The sequence below is a fragment of the Nothoprocta perdicaria genome, unplaced genomic scaffold (assembly GCF_003342845.1).
Source record: "Nothoprocta perdicaria isolate Ctin4 unplaced genomic scaffold, notPer1 scaffold_24, whole genome shotgun sequence".
NCBI lineage: Eukaryota > Metazoa > Chordata > Aves > Tinamiformes > Tinamidae > Nothoprocta > Nothoprocta perdicaria.
Window position 1 is genome coordinate 105,259 of NW_020455466.1, and position 26,060 is coordinate 131,318.

The window sequence follows — 26,060 nt, forward strand, 5'->3', positions numbered from 1 at the left end:
TGTTCTGTGGTTGAGGTGGAAAAGGGTTGAGCAAGTGGACTCTTGTGTGAGTGCTGACTGCCAAAAGCATTTTTGCTGTTTCTTCTTGAGGTGTGGTTTCTGATATTTTATAGGAATAATGGAATGAATGATAAATCTGAGAAGAATAGTACACATAATCAGGCTTGTATCTGATTGTGATATGCTTTTCTTAGTTATGAACACCTAAAACATAGCAACTATGGTGACTTGAGCAAACTGTTTTAAACTGCTATTTCCAACACAGCATTAGGTCAGCATAACTGAAACCTGATCTAGAGGCACTGACTGCAGCTGTGATAAGACCACTGGCCATTTTCCTCTCCCTCTCCTCTCCCTCTCCTCTCCCTCTCCTCTCCCTCTCCTCTCCCTCTCCTCTCCTCCATTTTGTAGTGCTTGCTGCTTCATGTTCAACAGTGGTAAGCCTGCCTAGCATAAGCCAGGTCTCAGAGACATGCTCATCATTGCTGGGATGGTGAGCGAGAATAGCACCACGCACATCGGAGACAAGCAACTACCCTCTGTCCTCTAGCTGTTGGCTGCTCTGCTGCTTCAGTCATCTGCACAGCAGGGATGCTCTTTTTGCTCAGGAATTTGTTTTTACCACAATTATGTGGGTGTGTAGGAAAGAGATGTCATGCCAAGGCTCCCATGTAGCCACAACCTTTGCTGCCCTTGCCGTATATGTTGAGGATAAGAGAAGGCACACAGTCTTGTGCTTGCTACCTTGCCTTATAAGCTGGCAGTCAGCTCCAGGACACTGCTACAGCTCTATTTCCCACCCTCTGCTCTCCAAATCAGTGCACAACTGCAAACCTGATCCTTCCCCTGGGGCGACCTCCACTCTACCAAATAGGTCACCAGTTTTGTGGTCTCCAGCCCAAGGTGCTAACTGGGTGCACTACCCTGTGATCTGTTACCTACTCATCAGTCATGCCATCTGCAAAGGTTCCTGGAGCAGAGAGAGGCTTCAGTGATATGCTGCAGTAGGGAGCTTGAGGTGTGAGTGTGTGCATTTCTTTTAGGGTGCTGTTCTTAAAGCAAAGAATGCCTTGTCCATTGCAAATATATATATTTGTGCACACACACACAAATATATGTATATGTGTGTATCAACATGAGTGATATTTTAAGTTAAAAAAAAAAGGGTAAGGGGAGGAAGGGAAACTTCACTTGTTTCCCTCTTTATTTTTTTCTACTTCGTTTTGACTTAAGTTTTGGAATGCTCATAGACATAAATGAGGAAAAATATGATTTTATTATGAATTTATTGAGAAGCAAGTAGAGTGCACAGCTTAGAAACAGAATGATTCATGTATTGCTAAAAACACTTTAAAAGAAAAATGAAAAAGAAATTAAAATAGACTTCTGAAGACTGGAGTGATGTGAGTGAAATGACTGGACAGGGAATACTGTGGAAAAAAAAAAGGCATATCCATATTGTTTGGTCTTTTTTCAGTGGCTGTAACAAAATCTATACTAACAGAGGTTTCAGGCAGTCCTTAAGGAACACTGGAAAATGTGGAGTGCTGTAACCATTCAATAGGTAATACATATGAACATTGTCTTTAGCATGAGTTAAAAAAACATTGCCTCCATGACTCGTTGCAAAAAGTTGTTTAGGCTCTCACCTGTTCTGCCTGGTACTGTTTTCATTCAGAAACCAGAATGCTGGTATCAACCGCTATTTGCAACTGTGTATGTTAGAAGCAAAAAGTGGGTTACAGTGTGCATTTACAGATAAGATTGCCACTAGAGGGTCTACTGACATCTTGAAAAGAGAGAATTACAAAGAGAAATAGTATTCAAACTACCATGTGGGAATTATTTCCTTCAAAATCATTGTAGCATGCAAGTAGCTCACTTGGATTGTGCAGTTTTGGTGATCTGTAAATTTAATTAAAGGCTTTGGGCACATTGTTTATTTGTTGCTAATAATAATCTAAATAATTTTTCACATTAAAATCAGCACAAGCGACAGTGAGGCCATCTTCATTAGTCAGCACTGCTGAAATAGTGTACTCTCCCTGTATGAGACAAGCACAAAATAAGAGATTAGACAGCAAGCACTAAATAACTTTTGCTGCTTCTATGATTGAGTCCCCTTCCTAGTAACAAAATAATACTTTTCCTATCAAATCCCTCAAAAATCTTGCAGTCCAAATGTGTTGCAAAACTGGTAAAGGAGTTGTCCATATTTTCTGCCAAAAGACTTGTCAGGAATATCAATACTGACAGCACAAGAAGTTCAAAATTAAAACAGTGCAAGGGGAACAAAATGTTTTGATGTATAAAAATTCTTTCTGAATCTGTGTGGTTTCTCATGCTCCTTATGAGCAACCACAGTATGGCATGTGCTATTTAGTATTAAGAAAGGGAAGAAGGATTCAGTTTGCTGGAACTTTTCTTGTTCCAGTCTTATGGCTCAGTCTGTACACTGTAATCGCCTCATACAAATTTTTATAGAGGATAAAATTTGGATGCATGTATGTAGATGATTTGATCTGTGATTAATTACTATGTAATAAAACTAGAGGAAGCTTAATTTCAAATGGTGTGGTCAAAAGAACTAGTAACTCCTTTTGTGGGAGAATTATATCATTGCAGTGCAGAAATCTCAACCTTAAAGAAGCTCTAGCTTTTAGAAAAATAATTGAAACTGCTCTCTTCATATGTTTGTAGAAGGAGATGTGCTGGTAGCTGTTACAGAGGCTTGTTTCTCCATGAAACAGCATTTTTGTTCTCAATAGAACAGGTCTCAGCAAACCCAGCTTCCCAGGACTTATATTCTCATTCTGTTCCCCCGTTCTGACCCTGTCTCCTCTTCTTTTCTGTGCCTGGACCAAGCTGGTCCTGAGCAGGCCCCAGATCTTCTCTGAGACTGTAATGTAGATTTATGTCAACTGTGGAAGGTCTCAGTAAATTTAAGAGTGTTTGACCCTCTTATGATGGTTACATCTGGACTGCAAGTGGCTAATTCTTTCTTCCCCACATTCTCAACCAGATGTCTTGATGATCTGTATCTTTCCATCCCCCTTTCAATCTAGGCTCTTTACCTTCTATTATTCACTGGTCAAACATCTTCAAACAGCTTCAAGCTGTGCACAGTTAAGAGAGGTAACGGTGCTCTTAGCATTTAGGACCTGTCTTGCTTTGCAATGTGATTTTATTGAAGCTTAGGAACGAGATTTAGTTCAGTGTGGAGGAAGGTTGCTCACAAAGAGCACCGTTGATGGATAAGCAGGAAACTCAATATGAGCAGTGCCTAGAGCACTTTTTCATCTATCTAAAAAGTTCATCTCTTACGGCTCTATGAGTCCACAGAAAATGTTCCTAGGCTTCATGGCTTGTGTTGCCAGTATCAACTTAGAGGAGATCTGTCTTTAAATCTAACATTGTATATCTAAAATGGAAAAAGCACAATTGCAGTAGTTTTCTAAATATCCCTTATAGCCAATGACAATGAATGAGCATCTCGAAATTCTTCAGCTCACTAGTGTCTCAGGAATTCTTTGAAGAATTTGTTTGTTGCTGGTTTAATAGAGAGCAGTCTACTAAAAGAACTGAATGAGCACATCTCTTAGCACTGGCTGAAGAGATCCAGTGTCCTGAAACAAACTGTCTCTCTCTGGATAATGATGACTTTCCTAGTGCTTTAATGAAATCTACTTCATTTCATGGTGAAAAAGATTTGTTGTCCATATTTTGCCAGGTCCTGTGTGCTACTTGGAAGAGCCTCCCATATGCTAACATGATTGCTTGTAGTTTTGTAACCATATGCCCTCTAGAAAGTCCTTCTATTGGGGAGCATAGCTGTGACAAACTTACCTGTGGGATTTCTTTGATTCCCAGTGTGACTGGTCCCTCATAGTAGATATGTTCTGAAAAATAAATACGACAGTGAGTGGTTAGACGCAGCTTCACACGTGAAAGAAAAAAGCAGCTGATAGTAGATGCTATTTTGTAATAGCACTTCAAAATGCTTTTGTGAGAGATATTATAGAACTATAAAGTGCTCATATATGGACTTGCAACAGCCCTCCTGAGAGAAATGTTAGGACATATGCTCTCTTATGTGGAAGGCAGGGCCAGGGCTCAAGAAGCAAATACAATCTGTATTTGAGTGGAGAAGGGGGTTATGGTTTTGTCCAACAGTGAGGATGTTCCTATGTCAGTGTGCATTCTACAAGTGAAGAAATTAAAGGGGTGGAATTTGCAACACACAAGTCCTTTAGTGTGATCTGGAAATCCCTGCCTGAGCCTGTTAAGCACTTGAAGCTGCAAGAGCTGAACTATACTTTTTTGCTAATTTTAAGCAAAAATGGTCTGAGATGAGTGCTTCTGTAGGTGTAAGCTTCTGACTGCTTGCTGAAGATGACCTTAAAGTAATAAGAACATGTCTATCTTACTGTTGAGAGAGTGTTCACCAAGAAGTTATGTGATGTGCTAAAGCCAACACAAGTTGTGTTGGTGATTGGAATAGAGCCCAGGAATCCCACCTTCAAATCTTCATCTCCCTCGTTGCTAGACATGCTTTCTCCTCAATGTAGGAGAAAAATTGATTTCAGCCCTATGGGGAATTCACAAGCTCTTCTGCAATTCCTCCTACTTTCCCATAACTTACTGGCCCAAACTCTGTAGCCTTGATTGAAAATAAAATTCTTCAATGTTTCAGTAAAGATTTTTTTTTTTTTTTAACAACTTGCCTTACACAAGTCTTATAAAATTCAGAGAACTGTCTCAGGATTCTCTTTTTTAGGTGTCATGAAATATTCTTTACTTTGGCAGTGACATAGGAGTAAGCATTTCATCGTATTTGTATGAGCATCTGCTGGTATCCTTATGCTTGTTACTTGGCAGAGAGCAGTTTCAGTCCCATCTCACCCTGAACTGCCTTAAATTGTTCCCCGTTAAAGGGTGGAAAAGGAGGTTTGTCACATGTTTATGTCCCATGGTCCATCCCATCACGATTTAGAAATCATCCAGAGAATGTCTTCCTCACACATACTTGAAATGTTAGTTAATACTTTTTAACAAACTCAGATTCATGACTATAATATACACTAGGAAGAGAGTAAGAGAAACGTGAGACATCATCAATGTCCTACAGCTTTGCATTAGGGAGGAGTTTGTTAAAGGTTATGCCCTGATTATCCTGGGAGGTGGAGTGGTTGCATGAGGTCTGAGTGCTCCCCTGAAAAAACTTTTACCAAAACTGAGACTAGAACCAGTTTGTTCTGGATTGTTACTCTCAAACTGATTAACAGTCACAGAAGCTCTGTTCCCTTTGCTGTCTGTTTTTCTGACCGTTTTGTGTGAACCACAGGAAGTCTATTTCTTTTCAAGGAGTGATTGCCTTTGCTGTTTGCTTCCATGCATAAAACTATAGTCCTGTAGTCTGACACATCTCTGCTGCAGAGCTGTGACTCAAGATTTTAAAAATACAGCACAACCCACTCCTCAGTTCACAACTTACTAGAGCCTAAATAGTAGTTAGAAACACTGCATACTGCACGACTTGTCATGAGTGACTCTTCTGGGACTTGCACTGTAGCTGTGCTGATGTCTGGTAAGACATACTGTGGGCTGCCCCGTGTATGGTTAGTACAATGCAATGACTCATGGTTTGTATGCAATCTGTTTCAGTAGAGGATCTAAAATGGACCTTGTTGGAGGGGGAGAAAAGCAGCATCTACCTCAGGTCTGAGCCCAGCTAGTCCTGGACAATAGCACAGGATAATGGAGAGGAAACTAGGCAACCAAACAACCTCTCTTCCACTGAAACTTGCAGTAGGACTCTAATGGGACAGTTCTCTTGGCTCAAGTGGCTCCTTAGGGTCCTACCAAGGCCATGAGAAAGCAATTCAGAATTTAAACATAAAGAAGCAGCATTGAAGCTCTGTAAAGTCTGTATTTCAAAATGAAATAGGTGTCATCAGTTCGTACATTTACATCTGAAATTATGGAGATACTAATCTCACCCTTAGTGAAGGTGATAGCTGCTGTTTTCTTCACTTTGCTGTGACAAAGTACTGATTTCATCAGTGTGATCTAGGGCTCTGCCTCAATCCTCTTTGTTAGAGTCCCTGTGATTGCTCCTGCATATAGTGGCTACACCCTTGCTCTTTCTGTAATGAAAGGACCCACACTCTGGGCTGCACTGTCTTTTGGGGAGCCTCAAACTGTGGACCTGGGTTCTGTGCATTTAGTTTGAGTTCTACAGTTATTACTTTGTTCATCAAAATTGACCTTGCCTAGTTCTTTCTAACTAGGAATCTTGCAATGGCTTATGATTTTCAGCCAGGCCTCTAGAAAACCCTTGTGACTCTCCTTGTTTCTAGCATGGGAAAAGGGAGTTCTCCTGAGAAAGTGCATGTCATACTGGGAAAAAAAAAAAAAAAAAAAAAAAAAAAGCTGTCTTGGTTTTCAGCTAGTTGAGGCCTTCCAGGAAATGACATAAATCAATAGATCTGCTGAATTTTATTGTCTATGCTCATTTCTGACATAGTAGCATTCTGTGAGCACATTGGCTGGATGAAGCTCTTTAAAGGCCATTTAATGTTCCTCTCAAGCAGAACTTTCGTCTATACACATACTTTAGAATTTAAGGACTGTAATGTGTCATAGTAGCCTTCATACAGTTGTATGTTTCTGTATTCTTCATTGAAAGACAATGAATACATCTGTTCAGTAAGTGTAACTCTCACAGACACCGAGCCTAGCTGATTGAATGAATTGTGCAATCATTTCAGAGCTTTCTCATCTAAATTTGGATGCTTTTATAGCTGCAAAAATATGTGATTTTATATATATGTATATATATATATATATACACACACACATACATAAACATATATACACATACACACTTACATGCAGGGCTGCATTTTTCCAAATAAGAAGTTGCCGTGTTTATATATATGCTTGCAAATTACAGCATCTGTCAGTGTTCTGTAATCAGTGGTGTGCTGAGCCTGCCTTTCATGTTCAGCTCTTTTTCTTGAAGATCTAATGGAAGGTGATTTCTGGAATATCCTATAAAATATTTCTAATGTATTGGTGATTTTATTGCATATTTTGGAGCAGATCTTCACTATTATTTCTTATGAAAAGTAGCTTGGTCCTTTTCCTGGCCACTGATTGGCCCCCTGGAAGCTTCTAGTCTGAAGAAGAGCTCTCAAATGTGTAAGAACTTCCTCAGAATTACTTCAAGTTACTAGTTATCATTTATCATGAAGATGCCTCTCATTCCTGACAAAACACCTATAATGAAATTCTCACTCCTCTTTCTCAGATCTTCCTTGCACTGAAAATCTTTAAACATTCTCACACTCTTGTGCTATATAAAGGCCCTGTACATCTGCACCCACCTCTTCCTTTTTCTGTGTTTTAAATCTTTTTAGAACTTAAATGCGCCATGTTGGAGTTCTTCTAGGACTCGATCTCGCAGCCCTGCAACTCTGATACAGAACTTCCTTGGATTTTAGGGATGCAGGAATGATCTGAATAACTGCCAGCTCACCCAACTGCCAATTGAGTGAGAAAAATCTATATAAATATGTAGCTGAATGAGAAACATGCACTCTGTCTACCGAGTAGGAAAAAGTGAGTTGAAGGGCCTAGGGGGAACAGCAATGGCTAATAGTCCAGGACCTCACTTTACAGTGTAGTTGATTCCTCACAAACATTTATAAAAGCTCTCAAAGTGATACCCAATGCAGGTCCCATTCTCTATTTTAACTTTAAATATCATTTTAGAAGCACACATATGGCAATACCTAACCAAATGGGGTAATGTAAAAAAATGCAAACCCAGTGTGTAGAGGTGGTTTTTGTTTAGCACAACAGTGCGCGTGAGCGACTGTGCAAGTCATCAGGTGGTGCCTTTATCAGTTGGGGCTGGGAGGAAACTTGTGGACTTGCAGAATATCCAAGTATCTTTCATCAAGAAGTTTTTATTAAGCCTGCAAGTTGTGGTTGGCATATTGCTTAATATTACCATACTAGGTGTGTTTCTCTGATTTTTGTTATTGCATTGGAAATCTGTTAAATCTTATGCAACTATATTCTTTAGAGGAAATGTGGAATAACCCACCCTTCCTACAAAAAAAAAAAAAAAAAAAAAAAAAAAAAAAAAAGGAAGAATTAAGTTTCTGTTATACCACAAAGAATTTGGCTGTTTTTGTTGTTGTTGTTCTTAAATGGAAAATGGCCCACTTCCTTGCAACCTAGGAGCCTATAGCTTCAGAACAGGGTTATATCTCAGAGAAAAAAGTCTTGGAATCCTGTTTAAAAGCCCCAAAGAGCTGTGACAGATGTGACCTTTGCTTAAAATAAATAGTAAATATGTTAGTGAAGCAGCCAGCTATATTAGTTTTCCTAATGTTTTTTCCAACTATGGCAAAGTTGTAGCATTGTAAAATAGCAGAGAAAAAATCCCACATTCAGCTCTTAAAAATTTCTTTTTGTTGTAACTTCTGCTTCACTTGTCAGCAAAAGCAGTCCAGTAAAGCCTGCAGTAGAACTACACTCTGTCATCAGGAGAGGGAGGGATATGCCATTTTTGACCTTCTTGTTGTGGCCAAAAAATTCTATGTGGAGCTATATTTAAACTCAGGTCAGATCTCTGTTGGAAATGTTGCCTGCAGGGAAAATGGAACTTTGCATAACAAGCTTCAAGACTATCTACTTTTCTTTGCTAGGTTACATACTTGACCATTCACAATGTTGTCCTTTTCCCATACATTCTAGGTCAGCTTTGTAGCCATGCTGTTGTACTCAAAACATGACTGCACTGAATTGCCTCAAACTTCAATTCAGTTTGTTGTCCTATAACATTAGGGCATTTGATTAAAATCAAATGCCAGCTAATTAAAAAATACCACAATTTCAGTTTGAACCCTGGTGGTTTGAAAAACTTCACTTTCCTACTGTGGCTTAATTACTAAATAAAAATAATTATTGAAGGAGGTGGCATTTTTAAAAAAGTGTGTGGCAGAGGTCCTTGCACTAACTTAGGGATGCTTCTAAATTAAGATGTGTGTTACTATTTAAATAACCAGCTATGGTTTTATATCATAATGTATTTCAATTAGTAGAAACTATCCCCTGCCAGTCTAAGATTAAGGACTTGGAAACCCCAGGAGAATTTGGCTTTGAGGCATAATGTGTGAATAGCAGTTTGTGCTTGGCTCAGGATTGAGAGAAGGAAATACATTCTCCTTAATGTATTCTCTAAAGGGTATTATAAAGTACTTCATCAGAATAAGAAAGTTTTTCAGTAGGTCTGTGAGTGTGTGGGGTTTTTTTTGTGTGTGTGTGTGTGTCTTATAACTCAATATGCAATTGAAGAATCTTCTAAATTTTATTTTTCAGTCTATCTGGCTCACAGATTTACATAATTGCTTGCTCATGCAGCATTTTTCTGTTATTCTTTGTGATATTTCTATGCTGTATTAAATGTCTTAGTGATTTTTTCCAGTGTCTGTTTTAGCAGCAGTGCTATACCCAGTTGTCAAGCCTGTAGTGTTTGTGCACGAATTAATGCAGGAGTATTATGATGGACATGCAAGTGAATGGAAAGTAAGTGGAGTTTCTGAAACTAACTGGCTCACTAACAACCCTGTGACAAACTTCCCTGAATCTACTGGCTTAAAACCAGCCTAAAGAGATGTTTGTAATATAAAGAAGAGGAACTTCACGGTAACTGATACCTGTTCATACTATCTGTTGATATTACAGCCTAGAGGCCATGGAAACACCATGGCTAGCTTTATAGCACCTGGCTTGGGTCAGATATTGAGATGCTCATGGCAGTGAGGTCCTTGGGGTGTCCAGGCCCATCTGTGACCAAGGATGCATATTTTGTCAGGGCAGACAGTGCTATTGTGAAAAAAATAGGCTGCTATGTTGGGTTGACAGGCATGAAGTGAACTCACACCTTCTGGCTGTAAGATAGACAAGGATTAAGGTGAAACAAAACAGAAACCACAGACAGTGTCAAACGGTATCTTGATCCAAACATCCTTATTCAAGCATTGTTGCTATTTAAGTAAGTTAAAAGCTGCCACAGGAAGCATTATTTGATTAATAATATAGAACTTCATTCAGAACTTGATTGCACAGACTTTCCTTTGACAAAAATAAAGGCAAGTTCTGCTATACTCTTTGGTCATGTGACAATCATCTCTCTCTGTCTCTCTCTCTCTCTCTCTCTATATATATATATATACACACACACTTATATATACATACTTATATATAGAGAGAGAGAGAGCGTGTGCTTACAAACTTTTTTGTGCTGTGAAGTGGGGTATCATTATCATAGTATTTTTTACGGACTTGAAATCCAACGTGTGTACGATACTCTGATTTTAAAAATGTGAGCAAAAATATTAAGGAAAAAGAAGGCTCTAAAATTAAAATGTCTCTGTCCTACTGTGTTTCTGTCATACATTATTAACATGCTGTTAAAATAAACAGAACATTATGTTGTATCAGTTCATTCAGCAACGCAGTGGGCACATCCTGCTTGTAATGCTCAGTAGCCATCAAACATTTATAGTGCCACCTAAATTACCTCCTTTCTTCTTTCCACAGAAAATAAGTTTAGGGTCATCTGGCTCACAAAGTGGCTCCGAGTAGCTTAAGACAGTTTTCCCATTTATGATCAGTTTAATCTTCGCATACAACCGCTTGATGCTGTGTCCTGAAAAAAAAAAAAAAAAAAAAGAGGATTGCTGGAGAGTTCTGAGGAAGCACAAAATTGTTTCATTTTTAAAAACACTGCAATGCTTAAGGTATTGTGTGTTTTCTCTTCACTCCTGAATATCAGAACTCCTGATACGTAGAAATCTATGCTTCAGGGACAGATCTATCAATTGAACTCAATCTTGAAGGTCTTTTCCAACCATAATGATTCTAATGATTCTATGATCTGTAAGTAACTCCAGCCAAATACAAGCATCGTAATAGCTGCGTCATTATTGTTAAATCAACTACACTAGTCATCATTCTCCGTTCCCAACTAGCATAGTAAAGCCTGTGTACATACACATACATCCTCCATCAGAGTGGTTGTCTATGGTGTGCCTGCTGGGAACAGGCCAGCACTTATGGCTAATGCCTGGGAGAAAGCTAGCTGGCCTGAGTCAAGACTATGCTCTATGCTGTGGACCAGCCCAAGCAGTGCCAGGAGCTTGCCTGCTTGCACTTATGCTCTGTTTGGCATGCTAGTATCAATAAAGCTGGTGAGACAACAGGATCTAGAGAAGAGCCCCTGTAATCTAAGGTGGTGGAAAAGGATCTACAAATGCCCATTTGCAGGCCTATCTGCAGCCCCCTGAAAACTAGTGTTCCCAAGCAGCACTTCCTTAGCTCTTTCTACCATGAGTCCTTTGTGTACAAGGAAGCACTTGGAACACAAGGAAGGACTATGAGAGGGTGACGTAGCAAACTCATTTTCAGCACAGAGAGCATGCAGTAACTTGAGCCAAATATCTCATATTTATATTCTAGTAGTATTTAGTAGTAGTAGTAGTATCTAGTAGTATTCCAGGAGTATTGGAGGCTCCAGGTGAGACTGGGGCCTATTTTGCTGCAAGAAGCACTGCTTGTCCATGCAAGCCTAGGGTCACAAGTCAAGCTATACCTTATGTTTACCTGTGCACCCTGCTCCTTAACTAAAGGGCAGTTTTGCTTCTGACCTTCTTAAGTCAAGCACCACAGGATATATTTTTGGCTAGCCCACTCAGTGAGCTGATGGTGTGGCAGGGTATTGCCTCAGGCTAGCAGTACTGCTGCTCTGACTCTCCAGCGTGTCCCAACAGTGATCCATTTGTGTCCAGAAAGGGTGGAGAGGTCCTCCCACCTCATTTCCCCAGTGTCCCTGCAGTTCAGTTTGGTATCTTTCCTGGAAGAGTCAGCCACTGGGAATTTGGAGAGTGCTGCCAAGCAAACACAGAATTCTGGGTGCTACAGCTGCCTCATTTGGACTATTTCAAGATGGCTTAGATGTGAAGACAAGCTATATAGATAGCATATGTCACCTTGGCAAGTTTATATCTATATATGCAGACAAAGGGTAGGAGCTGAGCAAGGACCCAGAGAGACGTGGCCCAAGTTCACACAGAAGATCTAAAGCAGATGTGAGAACATAATTGAAATTTATCTGGTCCCACATGATGCCCCTGGTTTCGAAATTTCTCATAAATTCATCATTAGTTAGAGGTTCAGACACTATTATTTGCTTCTGAATACCGGCACTGACATAGTAGATTACCTGTTTATGACATGAGGAAATAGCAATTTACTTACTCAGGATTATAGCACCTCTGATGTTAAAGGTGTGGGAGGGGATATCAGGACATTGGTCAATGCTGAAAGCAAAATCTTGCTGAGGATCTGTCAAGAGAGAGAAGACAGTGAGTAACCAGTCATATTTTTAATAAGATACTGACTGTATAGTGAAGAACAATAAAACTATGTGATTATCATAAAAAAACCAAATTACCTTTTTTTTTTTTTTTTGGCAACTCTCTTGAGTTCATGCCCTGGATTTAATCATTACTTCTGTCTTTCTTACTGTCTTAGTCACTTAATATGAATTTCATTCAGCAGATAGCCTAAGTGTCGCTAAAAGCAACTGTGTGGAAAAAAAAATAAGGGAGATGAGGAAAACCAAATTCATTAAAAGCTGGGGAGTAAGTGCTTGTCCAACACTGAAACCTTAGCACCGGTACTCTTTTCAGAGTCTGTACATTTCTATTCCTTGCTTATCTGTGACATGCATTTTATGGTGATGATGTTTTTTAGTTTGCTTGTATTACATAGTGGCTTTGAGCCTCCCTGGGAAAACAAATCCTGAAGTGGGATGAGAAGTCTAAAATTAAAATAAAATAGTGAGATCCTGCAATATTTCATTCTGGCTCTGCCATCATGTAATATTTCTAACCCAGGAACACATCTCTCAGAGAAGGAGATGGATAGCAGAATGGGAAGCCAAGGGATCCCAGTAGCTGATGATTGACATGAACGTGGTTCTTACCAGTTTCCACAGTTTCCCTTTCTCAGCACAAAGCTGCCAAAATCCTGCAGAAATACAACTGCTTTCTCTGTACTTCTGCCTTCTTCCTTGCTGGCCCTCAGCATCATCTTCCCTTAAACTCTTTAGGACTTCTAAAGATTTGACAGTGTTTCACACTCTGATGACAGCTGTCAACATCAACCAACAGCTCAGTTGCTGCTGCAATGAAAGACATGTTCAGAAGTTTCCCAGACCATGGCTGGAGATGAAAAATTTGGCCAGTTCAGATACATCTCATTTAACCGATGGATGTATGGGTTAGATGTATGGCAAAGACTCAAGGTCTGATTTAGGCAAATATTTGGTCCTTGCAGTGCTTTCTCATTTAGCCCATGAATCCTGCTTCCTTTTCTGGAGAAAACAGAGACCACAGGGTATACCCACATGTGACTATGGCACATGCTAAAGCAGCTGTAGGCTCCTCAGTTTAGATAAAGCTGGTCGTGACAAAATATAGACTTGGGAATTGAATTCTGTTTCTAAACTTATATTTTGAGATAAACTTCTCACTGAATTGAAAATAATAAATTGGAAGAATTTTGCTTTGATACTGCGGTGAAACTTGTATCAAGAATATTGTTATGAGGCTGAGCTGATGTGTCAGGACTGCCTTAGCTCCTAGATTGATCCTATTTCTACAGCAGTCTTCCACACTTGTAGAAGCCTGCAGGGAACAAGCATGGGTGGCTAAAGCCTACTTTGCTTAGAGGAGAGCGTGAAATGAATGAAATAAGGATAAAATAAGGATGGGCTGAAGGCTCCAACTAAGCCCAGCTCTCCAGCACTGGAATTATCTGTGTTGTGCAAAAGGAACTCCCAAGTTTTACGCTCTGCTAAATTTAACTAACTAAAGGAGAGAGATGAAAGTGGCTGCTGTTTCATACAGTTCTGTTCCCTTGTGCTGGATTTTCTCCTCCACACCAAAAGACCAAGCTCTGCAGTTGCATGGTCAGTCACGGGTGAAAAGGTGACACCTGGAGTTGTTTATCAGCTACTCAAGCATGACAGGGGTCAGAGAGTTGGCTTGTCTCCCTTTCCTTATTCCTGCCACTTCCTGGTTTGTTTCTGCAACTTCAAAAGTTGTTGCAACTGCCTAGAAAAGCAATTTCCTGCTCCATCCGGAAATAGTGTCAAACTTCTCTTTTCTCTGGGGCAGTTGTGGCTGCTCACTCTCTGGCCTCTAGCAACCCACAGGGTTTGGTTTCCTCTTTTCTCTGGACTTCTGCAAGAGCCCTTCTCATTTCTGTTCTTAGCATGTGGTATGGTGATAAGGTTCAGGAAACAGCTGCTCAGATTATGAGCATATTGGATATTGATGCCCACAAACACTGCTGGTTGACAAAATACTAAAATTGTCAATTCTGTAATTTCCAGAGGACAGCTATGGTGACAAAATGGAACTGCAATGTATACCATGCTCTCTTGCTTTTCAAATAGATTAAATTGTGCTTTAGTCAGCAAACTGAATTGTGGTATTTAGGCTAGAAGTTTAAAAAATTAGCTGAATTTTTCCTGTCAACAAATCCATTTGGATGGAAGGGTTTGTTCATGAAACCAAGTTTAAATAGAAATCATGAACTTTGTATGATGAACCTGGACTTCATAGTAGTTTATTTTGGATATCTGATGAGCCTATCCTTTACTATCGATTATGCTCTTTGGCCAGATTACACCTCTCATGTTGTGCTGTAGTCATGAGTCTGTCCTACTGCACTGCTGAGATGCAGCATACCTCTATGCTCTGGTACATCAAGAAAACTGTTTTCTGATCCCCAGAGATGAAGAGAGTGTGGAAACACTTGTATGAAACACTCCAGCAGAATTTCTGAATTAAGAATACTTGGATTTTGTGTTGTTGCACTGTTACTGAGAAATGTATACTTTTCCATCAGCAAAAGAAACTCCAATTAATTTTCTCACCTTCTCCCTATGGAAATTCAGGCTATGACTTTGCAATCCAACAAGTAAGAGACATTGTGCACATGGGGGCTTCCTGCTGCTACCAGCCAAAAGGGTAGCTTTATTGCCAGAGCTGTGGTGCCAGAGAGTCTAGACTCTGAAACAAGTAGGCAGAATGTGTGCAGCTAAAAGTAATTTAAATAAGGAAGTATTTTTAACCATTTGATAACTGAAAATATCTGTAAATTCAGCTTTATGATCGGAGTTAGTTTGCTGTGCTTCTCTTCCTTTAAGCATTGAGATGTCCAATATCTGTGGCAAAGGCAACTCGAGGTGGTTGCCCCTTTTGTATTTCATTTCAGATACACAACTGTGAGTCACTGTGTCTCTTATGGAAGTTTAATACTTATTCTTCCTTGTTTGCCTCAATTGAAGAGACTTAAAAAAATACATGTTAAGTCTTTCACATGTGCAGAGCAATAACATTTACCATTAAATCTCTAAAATACGTGGGGCTGCCCTTCAGCCTTCCACTTCCCTGCAACATTTCATAGTGCACAGTACTGTATGTTCCCAGACTTCCCTCCACCCACTCCCTTCAATCTGCTACCTCTTCCATAATTAAAGCTAGAAACTCTTCAACTGGTTGCAGAGTTTTGCTTTTGCAGTTAAGCTCTGATATATTACCAAGACTTAAAACAATGGGGGAAATTTTGCAAACATGTTGATGTTTAGCAGTGAAAATATGCTTATTGAGGTCAAAAGGGCATTTTTTATGTATTTTTCTATGAGAATGGCTTCAGCTGCAACATTTGTAACTAGTGGGAGTAAGATTTGAAACTAGCCTAGGAATAAGGTTTTGATTCAAGGTTCTTTCCAGACAGTTCTAAATTTTTGGGGGGCTACTGCTTTCAGAAAGAGGCAAGTCTTCATCTGTTATAACTAATCATTTTACTGCTGGATCTCTTAGACCCATTATTAGAAATCAATGCCCCAGCTAATGCTGAACATGCAGCTGTATCCAGCACTGAATGCACAGCTTTCCCTAAAGATGAGCATCTGTAATAAAACCTTACTGTGTGAGAGGTAAATTTGGGATGTCGATGGCATCCTGCCACTCATTACCAGCCAATTGGGATAGTGCCAGTCGACCCCACACATCCCACCTCGCTTTTCACCCTTTCACCTGAATATTGTGGGGGTGATTTCTTGCAATATTGGCTTACTATGTGTTTTTCCTTGCATGCTGCTTAGAGTGGCACCATTGTGCAAGATTTTTGCCTTAATTTTCCAAAGCGCTAGCAGAGATGAATTTTGCTAGATTATTCTAGAAGACTGGATAGACAAGAGTTATACTGGTTAGATGCTCAATGAAGTTCCTGAATATTTATTGCAAGAATTCCTTTTCCTGCTCTTTTTCTTCATATAAAGTCCTAATTGAATAAGCTCAGATAGATCTGTAGCAGTCTATATACAATCCTCTGGGCTACAAGCCTGGTACCTTTTACCGGGGAGAACAGGAGGGAATGCACTTTCATGCCTCAGTTCCTGCAGTTGGTGAGCTGGGCTGGCAGCTCCAGCTGAACATAAGACCAAGGTTCGTGAACCAGGGCATCTGATCTCCAGGACATGTCCCATCTGCCTGATGTGTTGTAGGAGTGGTGATCTCCAGCAGGGAAATGGAGGGGGGCAGCTGGGAATGATCATGTGCTAACTTGCTATGCCTAAATCCCTCAGATCTCGCCTGACAGACTACTAACAGGGCATTACAGAAATTGTAGGGCCAGATGGGAAGCACCTGTTTTATGAATTTTGCTGGGCTGTTCTAGAAGAGCACCTGTCTTTTATTCCTCTCTTTTCTTCTCCCTCTTTTGTTCACTCTTCTCTACTGGGTTCGCTCTCATCTGAATCTCTTCTAAAAATCCCATTGTTTCCATATGCGTATGAAAACCAGAGGTTAGAAGCACTGATATGGACACAAAGCAAAGAACAGAAGCAGCAAGCAAGCTTTGCTTGTAAGAGTTCACATCTGCAAACATTGCAGTGGTGAGAAGATTCTCGAATTTGGTCACCTTTGGGTCTTTCAAAATTGCACTTTTAGGAGTAGGTAAGCAGTAGAACTCAATAGAATGACACAACTTCACTTTGTTAGGGTCATTCAAGGATACAGTAGTGCTGGAGGAGCTGGAAATTAGCACGAGGAAGAATCATATTTAGTAATTATTCAACACTCCTCACCTTCAAAACTCTTAATAAAATTAACTCATTAGTCCTTACATCATTCAAGGTGATGAAAGGAGAGGAAAAGAATGAGGAACTGTTTGGGATCCCAGACTTGATGTATTCACTTAACACTTTCCTTTTAATGTTTATTTAAATAAATTAACCTGAATGCTCAAGGTTATATTTGACATCAGGGAGTCTGCTTATAATGTACTGAGAAAGAAGCACCAGCTGAAACAGAAAGGCTGCAGTTATGTATCTAGATTGTACTGAGGACCTTCTGTTGAATGTACCTCTCTCTGGGCTTGCCTTTGCTGCACACCGCTGCTATGTGCTAACATGGCTTGGAAGAACAGTGACCTCTGTTCAATGGATAGCAAAATAAATTGTGAGGTACATGCTGGCCAATGGTAGTTTCTCATAGTTGGGATGCTTTATCCCCAAACCCTCAAAGTCGTGACCAGCTATGGGCTTTTTCTTTTAGGCTTCCTGTGCAGAAGAAGCCTTGAAGCCTTTTATCTCCCGTATTTCATGTCTTTCTTGCTTAGACACTGTGGACATGAAGGTATAGAGATTCCCCATTCCAAACAGTGGTTTGTTTGTGGTATCTGATGTCTGTTTAAATCTGCAGCTCTCGGAGACCAGTGAATGAGTAACTGAGCTTCTGTTTGGCAAATCTAGGATGTTGGGCTGAGCCGATATTGAAGAGCTTGTGATGTAGCAGAAGTAAAAGGAAGGGACAGATTTGCCCTGGAACCAAACAGAGGTCAACTAGTGGCAACTTGCAGCCATGGACCTTCTGGTAGTCTGGGCGAGGAGTGGTATGGTCAGCACTCTGTGAAGACAGACACTCACTAGGGCTGGAGGGCTGTGTTGGGGGACAGAAGTATCCTTGGCCTGCATAAAGTGCTCTTGATGAAGACTTACCTTGAGTCTCCCTGCCTTTTCTGCCCATAGGATTTTTCTTGACATTGGGCTTTTTAGAGCTGCAAGACTTGGAGGGGCAGACAATTTCACAAAGTTTATTTAATGGACATTTTCTTTGCTTCTCCCAATAGTGATATTTGGCAAGAGAGATTGCAGTGCTTTGTGTTATAGGACAATGCTTCATCTAAACCTGTTTGAGAACACAAAACTGAAAGATACTGTTCGAAGATGGCAGATACAGATCTGTATTTGTATTTGATAATCCTATTATGTCCTACTTAGCTTGAGAAAGAAAGGGAGGCAGGCAGGCTTCAGCTACAGTGGTTTAACAAGAAAATACTGCATTAATTTGGGCCCAGCAGGGAATGTATTAGAGTGAGAAACTCTTTGTTCTTCTCTTCTGTTGGTAAGAAAATACCGTGTGCTGCTTGAATAAGATGCATAAAATAACTGCTTGTATCTCTAATCAGATCTGTCTCTTCTCTCTTCGGGAGGTTTTATAATATTCTTTATACCGCTGTACCTAAGATAGAGAGATCTCTGGACAACAGCAGTTGCCAGCGTGACTGGGGATTCACAACAAACCTGCAGACTTGTGTTAGAAATAGAACCAGACATTACTAGGAAATGCCCTGTGGTTAGACACATACCATGCTCTAGAGTAGCAGGCTGATTAAACAGAACACTAATCAGCAGTGTATAAATGGATGAAATGTTCCTATATTCCCGAGATGGCTTGAAATCCACTGCAGGAATGTGGCAGTAAGCTATAATTGGAAAGATATGCTCCTTCTGCTAAGGAAACTACCTGGATTCCCACCTGCCTGATTGCTGTTGGATCATTTGACAGAAACCATCCATCTTTAGGTGAAAAGGAAGGCAGTTCATTGAATTAATTTTTTGGTAGCATTCAAGGTCCTATTTTTTTGGCAACTAGAGGCTCTTCTGAGTCTAAAAGCAGCATGTGGGATGGATCAAAATTTTGGATTGAGTATGCGATGATTTTGGGTAAGGTATTTGGACATCTTGTCCCTGATGGCCACTGTGTTACTCCAGTACTATGTTGACTTAAGTCTTCTTGAAGTTGGTGCAGTGACACCAGCCTGCAGTAATGCAAAAGTCTTTTGGGGATGTGTTTTCTGAGATGTGTTTTCTTTCTTTTTGTAATATTCTGGATATTTTGGGCAACTGATATTAAAGTGCTGGGAGAATCCTACCTCCTACCTCATATTTTCTTTGTTAAAATATAAGGATCATAGTGTCTAGACTTATTTTGCAATTTTGATGAGATTTCCAGATGAGATGATGTGGTAATGTCAAGAAAGTCTGGTAACTCTTCATATGCTTACACAGAATGCTTTACACTCAAGTACTTGTGAGATTCTGTGACTTATTCTTGCTCTTAACCTGATACAGTGAATGTACCTTTGGATAGACTCCAGTTTATATGATACACGAAGCTAATCTCAAAGTTTTATCATGTTGTTAATATTAGCAGTGATTCACCTGTTTAGTAAATCGGACTGTTCTTCATTTTTTTTCATGCAGTAGCAAATTTCAGTTCTGTCTGGCCCAAAGTACTTCTTGACTGTAATGCAATATACTGCTTTAAGGGTGAGCTTCTCTTGTCTGTTTCCAAAGGGAAAAACATATTTTTCTAAAGCTTTCATTGTGGGTTACTACCCCTCCTGCTTGTGATACCTTATCAGTTCTTGGTGGCTACAGCAATTGAAGACAGGGGAAAAGTCATTATTTGGATATAGTATCTACTATACTTTAACAACGAGTGATAAGGAACAGGCGCTGTGACACAACAGGGGCAACCATCTATTTGTGATATATAATGCAGGACTTGCATGGTTTTTGTGAGTAAATGGATGTTGTGAGCACTCAGAAGAAATTTCTGAAACCAAACTAAAAAGGAAAATTTGAACTGTGATGAAGGAATAACAATTGAGGTTAATTCTCTCTACCACTAGTTTCAGTGAAAGTATTATTGATCTTGCTAAATGGCTCAAAGTTTAGATCCTGTAGCTAAGGTTTTGGCCAAAGTACCTTGGAAGCATGAAATTGTCTTCTGTTCCTCCTTAACACTGCATTTTAAAACTTAGTAAGTATTCTCTTTGCTCTGAAAGAGGAGAGAGAATTAAATTAGGAATATCTAGTGAGGTCACTTTGGAAAAGAAACTTTTAATCCTCGGAGTGCAGGATGAAACAGATGAGATACTTCTAATTCATGGAGGGACTAGAACTTTACAGGAAGATTTACAGGTACATTCACATCCATGCTAACTTGATTTTGATGATAACTTTGGTTTGTTAGGATGTGGTGCCAGAAATACACTTGTCAACACCTGGTCTTCCCTCTGGAATAAGAAAAAGCTGTACCAAATGGGCAGCCAGGCTGTGACACTAAGATGGCTTGGACAGAGCAAACAAACAAACAAACAAAATATATTTTCAAGTAAAATTCTTAACTTCTTTGATTGTTTGCCCACTAGCAATCTATGCAACAAAAGATCAGAGGGGAGTTGATGTCATGTGGCTTTAAATAATTTAGAAGCAGAAGCAATTTCTGGAGACTGCTTGAGGGAAATAAATAAATAAGTTCAACAGAAACATCTGGTTCAATCCACCTGCCAAAAAATAAAGAATAATGGGAAAAGATTCTGTTTTACCAAGTGTCTTGGAGAACATTTGCCCTGGAGATGCATGAGGTGAGAGTTTTTGCAGACTTTCCTTTTCCAGTGAAAGCTATCAGGTTACTTATATCCTTTAACTAAAGGATGTAAGCGTGTGTCCAGGGAATGCATATCTGGAGGAAAAGCAACCAGCAGATTAGCTTAATGGGCTAGTGTTAGAAAGCACAAACAGACTTGCTATAAATTAGTGTTACAGTGATGAGTGTTTAGCAAGATTACAATTTAGCAAGTAATAGAGGTTGGTATCGCTAAATGACCAGAGATGGGTGTTACAGATATATTAAAAAAAAAAAAAAAAAAAAAAAAAAAAAAAAAAAAAAAGGAAAAAAGGAATCTTATCTTAAATAATGTATTTGACTTCTCAATATGTAGGAAACAGAATGTGATGGACTGACTCTGTGAGCTGGACCCCAATAAGACCGAAACTATTCAGTACTGACAAGCACATTATCAGGAAATTGTAATCTATTTAGTATATCAATCCACTTTTTTTCTTTTTTGCATTCAAAGCACAGTCTAACAGTAGGGTGTCTATACTGAGATATCTGAGACCAGATTCTACACCAGAATAACCCTGTTGACTTCTAGTGACCATTTTAAGAAATTAGAATCTGAGTTCACAAGTACAAGGAAAGGCAGTTTCAGCATTATCTTACAGTGAAGGGAACAGTGCTCCTGTTTCCTACTGTACCACAGTAGGGTAGGAATAAACTTCATAGAGGTGACCCTGTTTGAAGTGTGACATAATGCCATGCAAGCAGTTCTGCAGCTCACTGGACATACGTTCAATCTAAATTTTCTGTGTTTAAGGAAAGACATTGGTCTCCTTTAATATGTTTATTAGTAGTAGTAGAGGCTATGCCAATAAAAAGCTGCAAAACAGGGTGCAATCTGTTTCCTATTTAGGTTTTGGAGGCTGAAATGAATAGTGATTGACTTTTCCTTTCCTGAAACTTCAGCTGATGGCTATTAGCCTTGCTTCAGCTCAAAACAGAAAGAAAAAAAAATAAAATAAAGCAGCAAACAGAAAGCAGAAAGACGGGCATGAACTAAGAAATCTGTTTGTATCTGATAGCCAGAAATCCCATGTGTCTGAACAGTGTTTTATAAAGCCTCTCTCCTACAAGATGTCATCTGCAAATACTACTACTTTGACTCTTCTGCAGATCTCCCTGAAGTTCCCTGTTGTTTCTTCCTGAGCATAGAATACAAAGCCTTCCATGGTAGATGCTCTCCAGGACTTTTCTAAGAACCACCTGACTTCTAGCAAGACTCTGAATTGTTGAGAAACCTCTGATTTAAAGTACCATGCAGCTCTGAAATCTCTGAGGTCCTAATCTAAGCACAGAGCTTTATTAATCCCTGAGCATACCAGTCCAGGTATGTTGGCTGAAACAAAAACAGACATCTAAAATTCTGACTTATTGACGTAGACCCAACTAACACTTCATGAAAGAGCGCTATAAAAGCAGATGGAAAATATTTTCTAGGGACCTGCAGCAACAATCTCTTGCTTTATGCTATGAAGAAGGCCTCATTTGAATGTTGCGTTTTAAGAGTGTTTTCATGGCTAATTAACAAAGAATGCCTCAATTAAGCTTATATGAATGCTCTAGAAACAGGTGCTGTTAGACATGTCAAAGAGCTATATTTTGCACTTGCACTTTCAAGTAGATGCCTGACTCTCAAAGAGCACTGGAATCTGCTCGTGGCACTCATCTACCCCTGCCTTCCTGACTTTCCCTTCTCAGAGAAATGCCTTTACAGTGTAACTGGAAAGATCAAAAGCATGATTACTGTAGAAAACATTGTGAAATTAAAAGGGATAGAATCAGCCATTTGTGTAGCATATTCTTTTCATGTCTCTGCACAGACTTGCCAGTTATAGTTCTCTTTTCTCAGTTAGAGGTGTTAAGGTGCACCACTTTTATCTTAGGATTGCTGGCCAGGTTTCTAAAGTGATTTGTGGTCACTTGAGATCTTCTTCCATTTTTGTCACTTGTTCCAGGGAGGAAGAGTGGCTCTAATGGGAAATGTCTAGCTGTTTATAGATTGTCTCTGTGTTATGTCTCCTGTGGTTATATAGAGGAGGCAGTATACAGTCTATATTTTTTATTTCTAGACCACCCATCTCTCAGGCTGAGTTCTTTGCTAAGGACTTTTTATTGAGAATTTTCTTCTGATTTCTTTTCAATGATTTTTTCCAAGTACATGTGCAAGTGCATCTTTTCCAACCATTTCTCATGTTGTATGTCCTGAGTCCTGAGTCCCTCAAGGTTTAGTCTGAGATAGCTGAGTGGGAATGGGATTTGTGATGGGATATTTGTATATCGACAAGGTCTCGGGTTTCCATCTATGGCATTCAGAATATGGAGTGAGAGTGGAGATTCAGTGTGTGCCTGCATCCTACCTCTTTACAGAACACCGTAATTTTTGAGTTTATATGAAGTACCAGACAACGAACTGGAGCTAAGATGCAGACATGCATCCTGGTCTAACACTATAGGCACGGTAGCAGGTATGGAAAAAAGGCAGGATAGACCATTGGGATGGCAGCTGGGAGTATGGTTGCAACTGAATCTGCAAGAACTGTCGGGTGAGAAGGATCAGCTTCATACAAGAAATTTGATTTAATTCTCACATTGTTTCCACATCTGTGTAATCCTCTCACCTCCTGTGGCTGTGCCCAAGAGAACAGAAACCTTCTCTCATGTTGAGATGTGACCTGTGTTATGTCTGGCTTGTGCTTCTCAAGCTGTGAACTCCTTCTGAATGATTGTGCCTGTTACCTTTCAGTGCAAGGCAAACTTAAATAAGTGATATATAAGCTCTAACAAAGTGCATTTTGTTACTGAGCCCTGTGGTGTGCATGGTAAGAAGCAATGCCTGGTGCCTGACTGACACATGTCCAGCAGACAAATCTCATTATCATTTGGATCAGCTGTAGCTTGTGCCTCTGTATCAAGGCATCTCATGCTAAGTGAGTCCTATTGAGGGAACAGAATTAATTTATACAATGAATTCTTGCTAAAATAGCTGTAATAGCAAAGCTTGTATTCGATATCTAATTAATTATTTTCCTGATACAGGACATCCATTTATAATATGTGACGCCTGATTTTGTTCTCTTGGGAGCAGGCCAGTAAAGAATTGCATTACAAATATTTATTTACTTCTCTTGTCCCTCACTGGCTTTATTTTAATGGGTGCGCAAAACTCCATGAAAGCTCCACAAGAGAAAAAGTCCCCTGGGAAACCCTTTGTATCTGAATGAATTGGAAAAACAAACTCTAGGGTGCTCATTTGCCATGAATCTCTTTTCACATCACGTGCAGAAAATGAATGAGGCGTCTGTGAATCTAATTCCCTTTGTCCCAGTTGTAAAGCAGATCAGCACAATAGGGGCGGCACAAGGCCAGCAAAGCAGCACCGCTGGGAAGCAGGCACCATTCAGTAAATTCATTTTCAGTCATTCCAGTGCTGCTTGCTCTTTTTCTTCTCTACTGATTTCAAGAACAAACAAACCCTAATATCCCTAGGAAATGCCTCTGGTAAGTGCTGCTGCTGAAGTCTCACTAAGCATGGTGGATATGTCTAAGAACACAATCCCTTCCTACTGTCACACCAGGTCCCTTGTCACTAAGTGGGAGGACAGAAAACATATCACCACAGCCTAAGCTCACATTATGAGAACATCAGATCAGTGCATTGAAGATTCAGTGTCATCCCAGGATTAAAAATGTAAAGATTCAGGGTCTACCTCATTTTTTTTGCTTGTTTGCTTCTTTGTTTTTCATGTTATTTCTTTTTTGTTGTTATTGTTAACCTAGCTTTAAGATACAAATCCTAGTTCTCTCTTTCAATAGTTGAATTGGAGCTATTTTTGACAGCTGTTATTAATCTGAATTTGGTTACATTATTTCCTGTCTGTTATCTTTTAACTAAATACAGTCATATTTCTTCACGTGTGTCAACCACACCCCCTATATTTGGAAGACTGAAAATATTCTAACAATACCCAGTGCTTGCTTTTAAGTATAGCCCTTCTGTTCATTGCCTTTTTGTAAGCTGCTGTCACTGTGTTAGAACCATGCTGCCCAGCTAGAAAGAAAAGGAAATTTTAAGTCTCACCGCAGCTTTTGTAATATATTTCCAAGTTGCTCTCTTTGCAGACCGTGTGCGTAGGCCATTCTGTGCTGGCATTGATGCAGAGCAGGAGTAAGATGAGCACGAGGATATTGGATGCCTTCATGGTGGTGGTGTTAGTAGTTTGCAGAATTACTTCTCTCTCTCACTCAGCCTCTGTGAAGAGACGTTTTCTGTTCCTTTTTCTCCGAGGGATACAGGAGTTAATACATTCACGCCTGTAGAAAGGTTAAGGGAGCCAATGCAGCCTGTAGCTTACCACAACGTGGTATAAATGAGAAGCTAATCAGAATTGGAGGGTGCTACTTCCGTGTGCTCAGACTTCTGCTTTCTGTTTCTTGCTGGCTTCAACTAATGACAAATGAGCTAATCACACCTACTTGCTGCACTGCATAGCACAGTCTTGCTGCCTGCTGGAACAATATATCAAACTTTAGTTTTTCTGTTGTTTTATGTTTCTTCTCTTGGAAGTTAAAGCATTTAGGTCAAGGCTTCAGACAAGCTTAATTGCACCTTCTGTCTGCAAAACATTGTGAACAAAATTGGCCTTGTTTAATTACACTTAGTACCATGTTTTGCAAGGTGGCCAGTAAGGTTTCTGTGTTCCTTTTGGCAAATCTCTCCATTAGAAGAAAGGGTGGTTTGTTTGATACAGCCAAGTCTTCAAACTTTGAGAAGTGCATACTTTCTCTTTAACTGTGTTAAAAATTGCATTTCCTTCATTTTATTTGACAATTCTTAAGAATGTACTATATAACAGTAAACTCAAGTAAAACTAGGCTTTTTAAAAAAAAATGATTATTTAACTGCTCACTGGCAACACTGTGCATTTGGCATTCAGGATAGCTTTTTTGTTTTTTGTTTTTTTTTAAGCTATGCTGTGTGCAAAAATTAGTGGATGTTACAGATGGCAAGGAGTGATCAATAAGGAAGGGAGGAAGGATTGCTTCATCTCCACAAAACTTCTCAGATTCAGGATTTGGAATAGAAACTCAAAAAACAGTTGCTAAAAGGACTTTCCTGAGCAAAGTGACAACTGGAAAAAAACCTATAAGCTGAGA

At 39.7% G+C, this 26,060-nt stretch overlaps 1 protein-coding gene across 1 annotated transcript; it reads right to left on the bottom strand.

The window, feature by feature from the left end:
• Window positions 1–1,368: 1,368 nt before the first annotated feature.
• LY86 (lymphocyte antigen 86) lies at window positions 1,369–25,397 on the bottom strand. The gene is made up of 5 exons (XM_026039755.1): window positions 24,985–25,397; window positions 12,334–12,420; window positions 10,598–10,726; window positions 3,847–3,899; window positions 1,369–2,045 (listed from the first exon to the last, which is right to left on the bottom strand). The coding sequence occupies exons 1-5, from the start codon at window positions 25,103–25,105 to the stop codon at window positions 1,950–1,952; spliced, it is 486 nt and encodes a 161-aa protein (XP_025895540.1). The 5' UTR covers window positions 25,106–25,397; the 3' UTR covers window positions 1,369–1,949.
• Window positions 25,398–26,060: the final 663 nt, after the last annotated feature.

What these genes read in the sequence shown, in the direction of transcription:
- LY86 (XM_026039755.1), bottom strand. Translation starts at nt 25,105, where the DNA reads ATGAAGGCATCCAATATCCTCGTGCTCATCTTACTCCTGCTCTGCATC. An exon ending in AATATATTACAAAAGCTGCG is followed by an intron (nt 12,421 to 24,984) that starts GTGAGACTTAAA and finishes CTCTCTTGACAG; the next exon opens with ATCCTCAGCAAGATTTTGCT. An exon ending in CTGTGGAAAGAAGAAAGGAG is followed by an intron (nt 3,900 to 10,597) that starts GTAATTTAGGTG and finishes TTTATTTTTCAG; the next exon opens with AACATATCTACTATGAGGGA.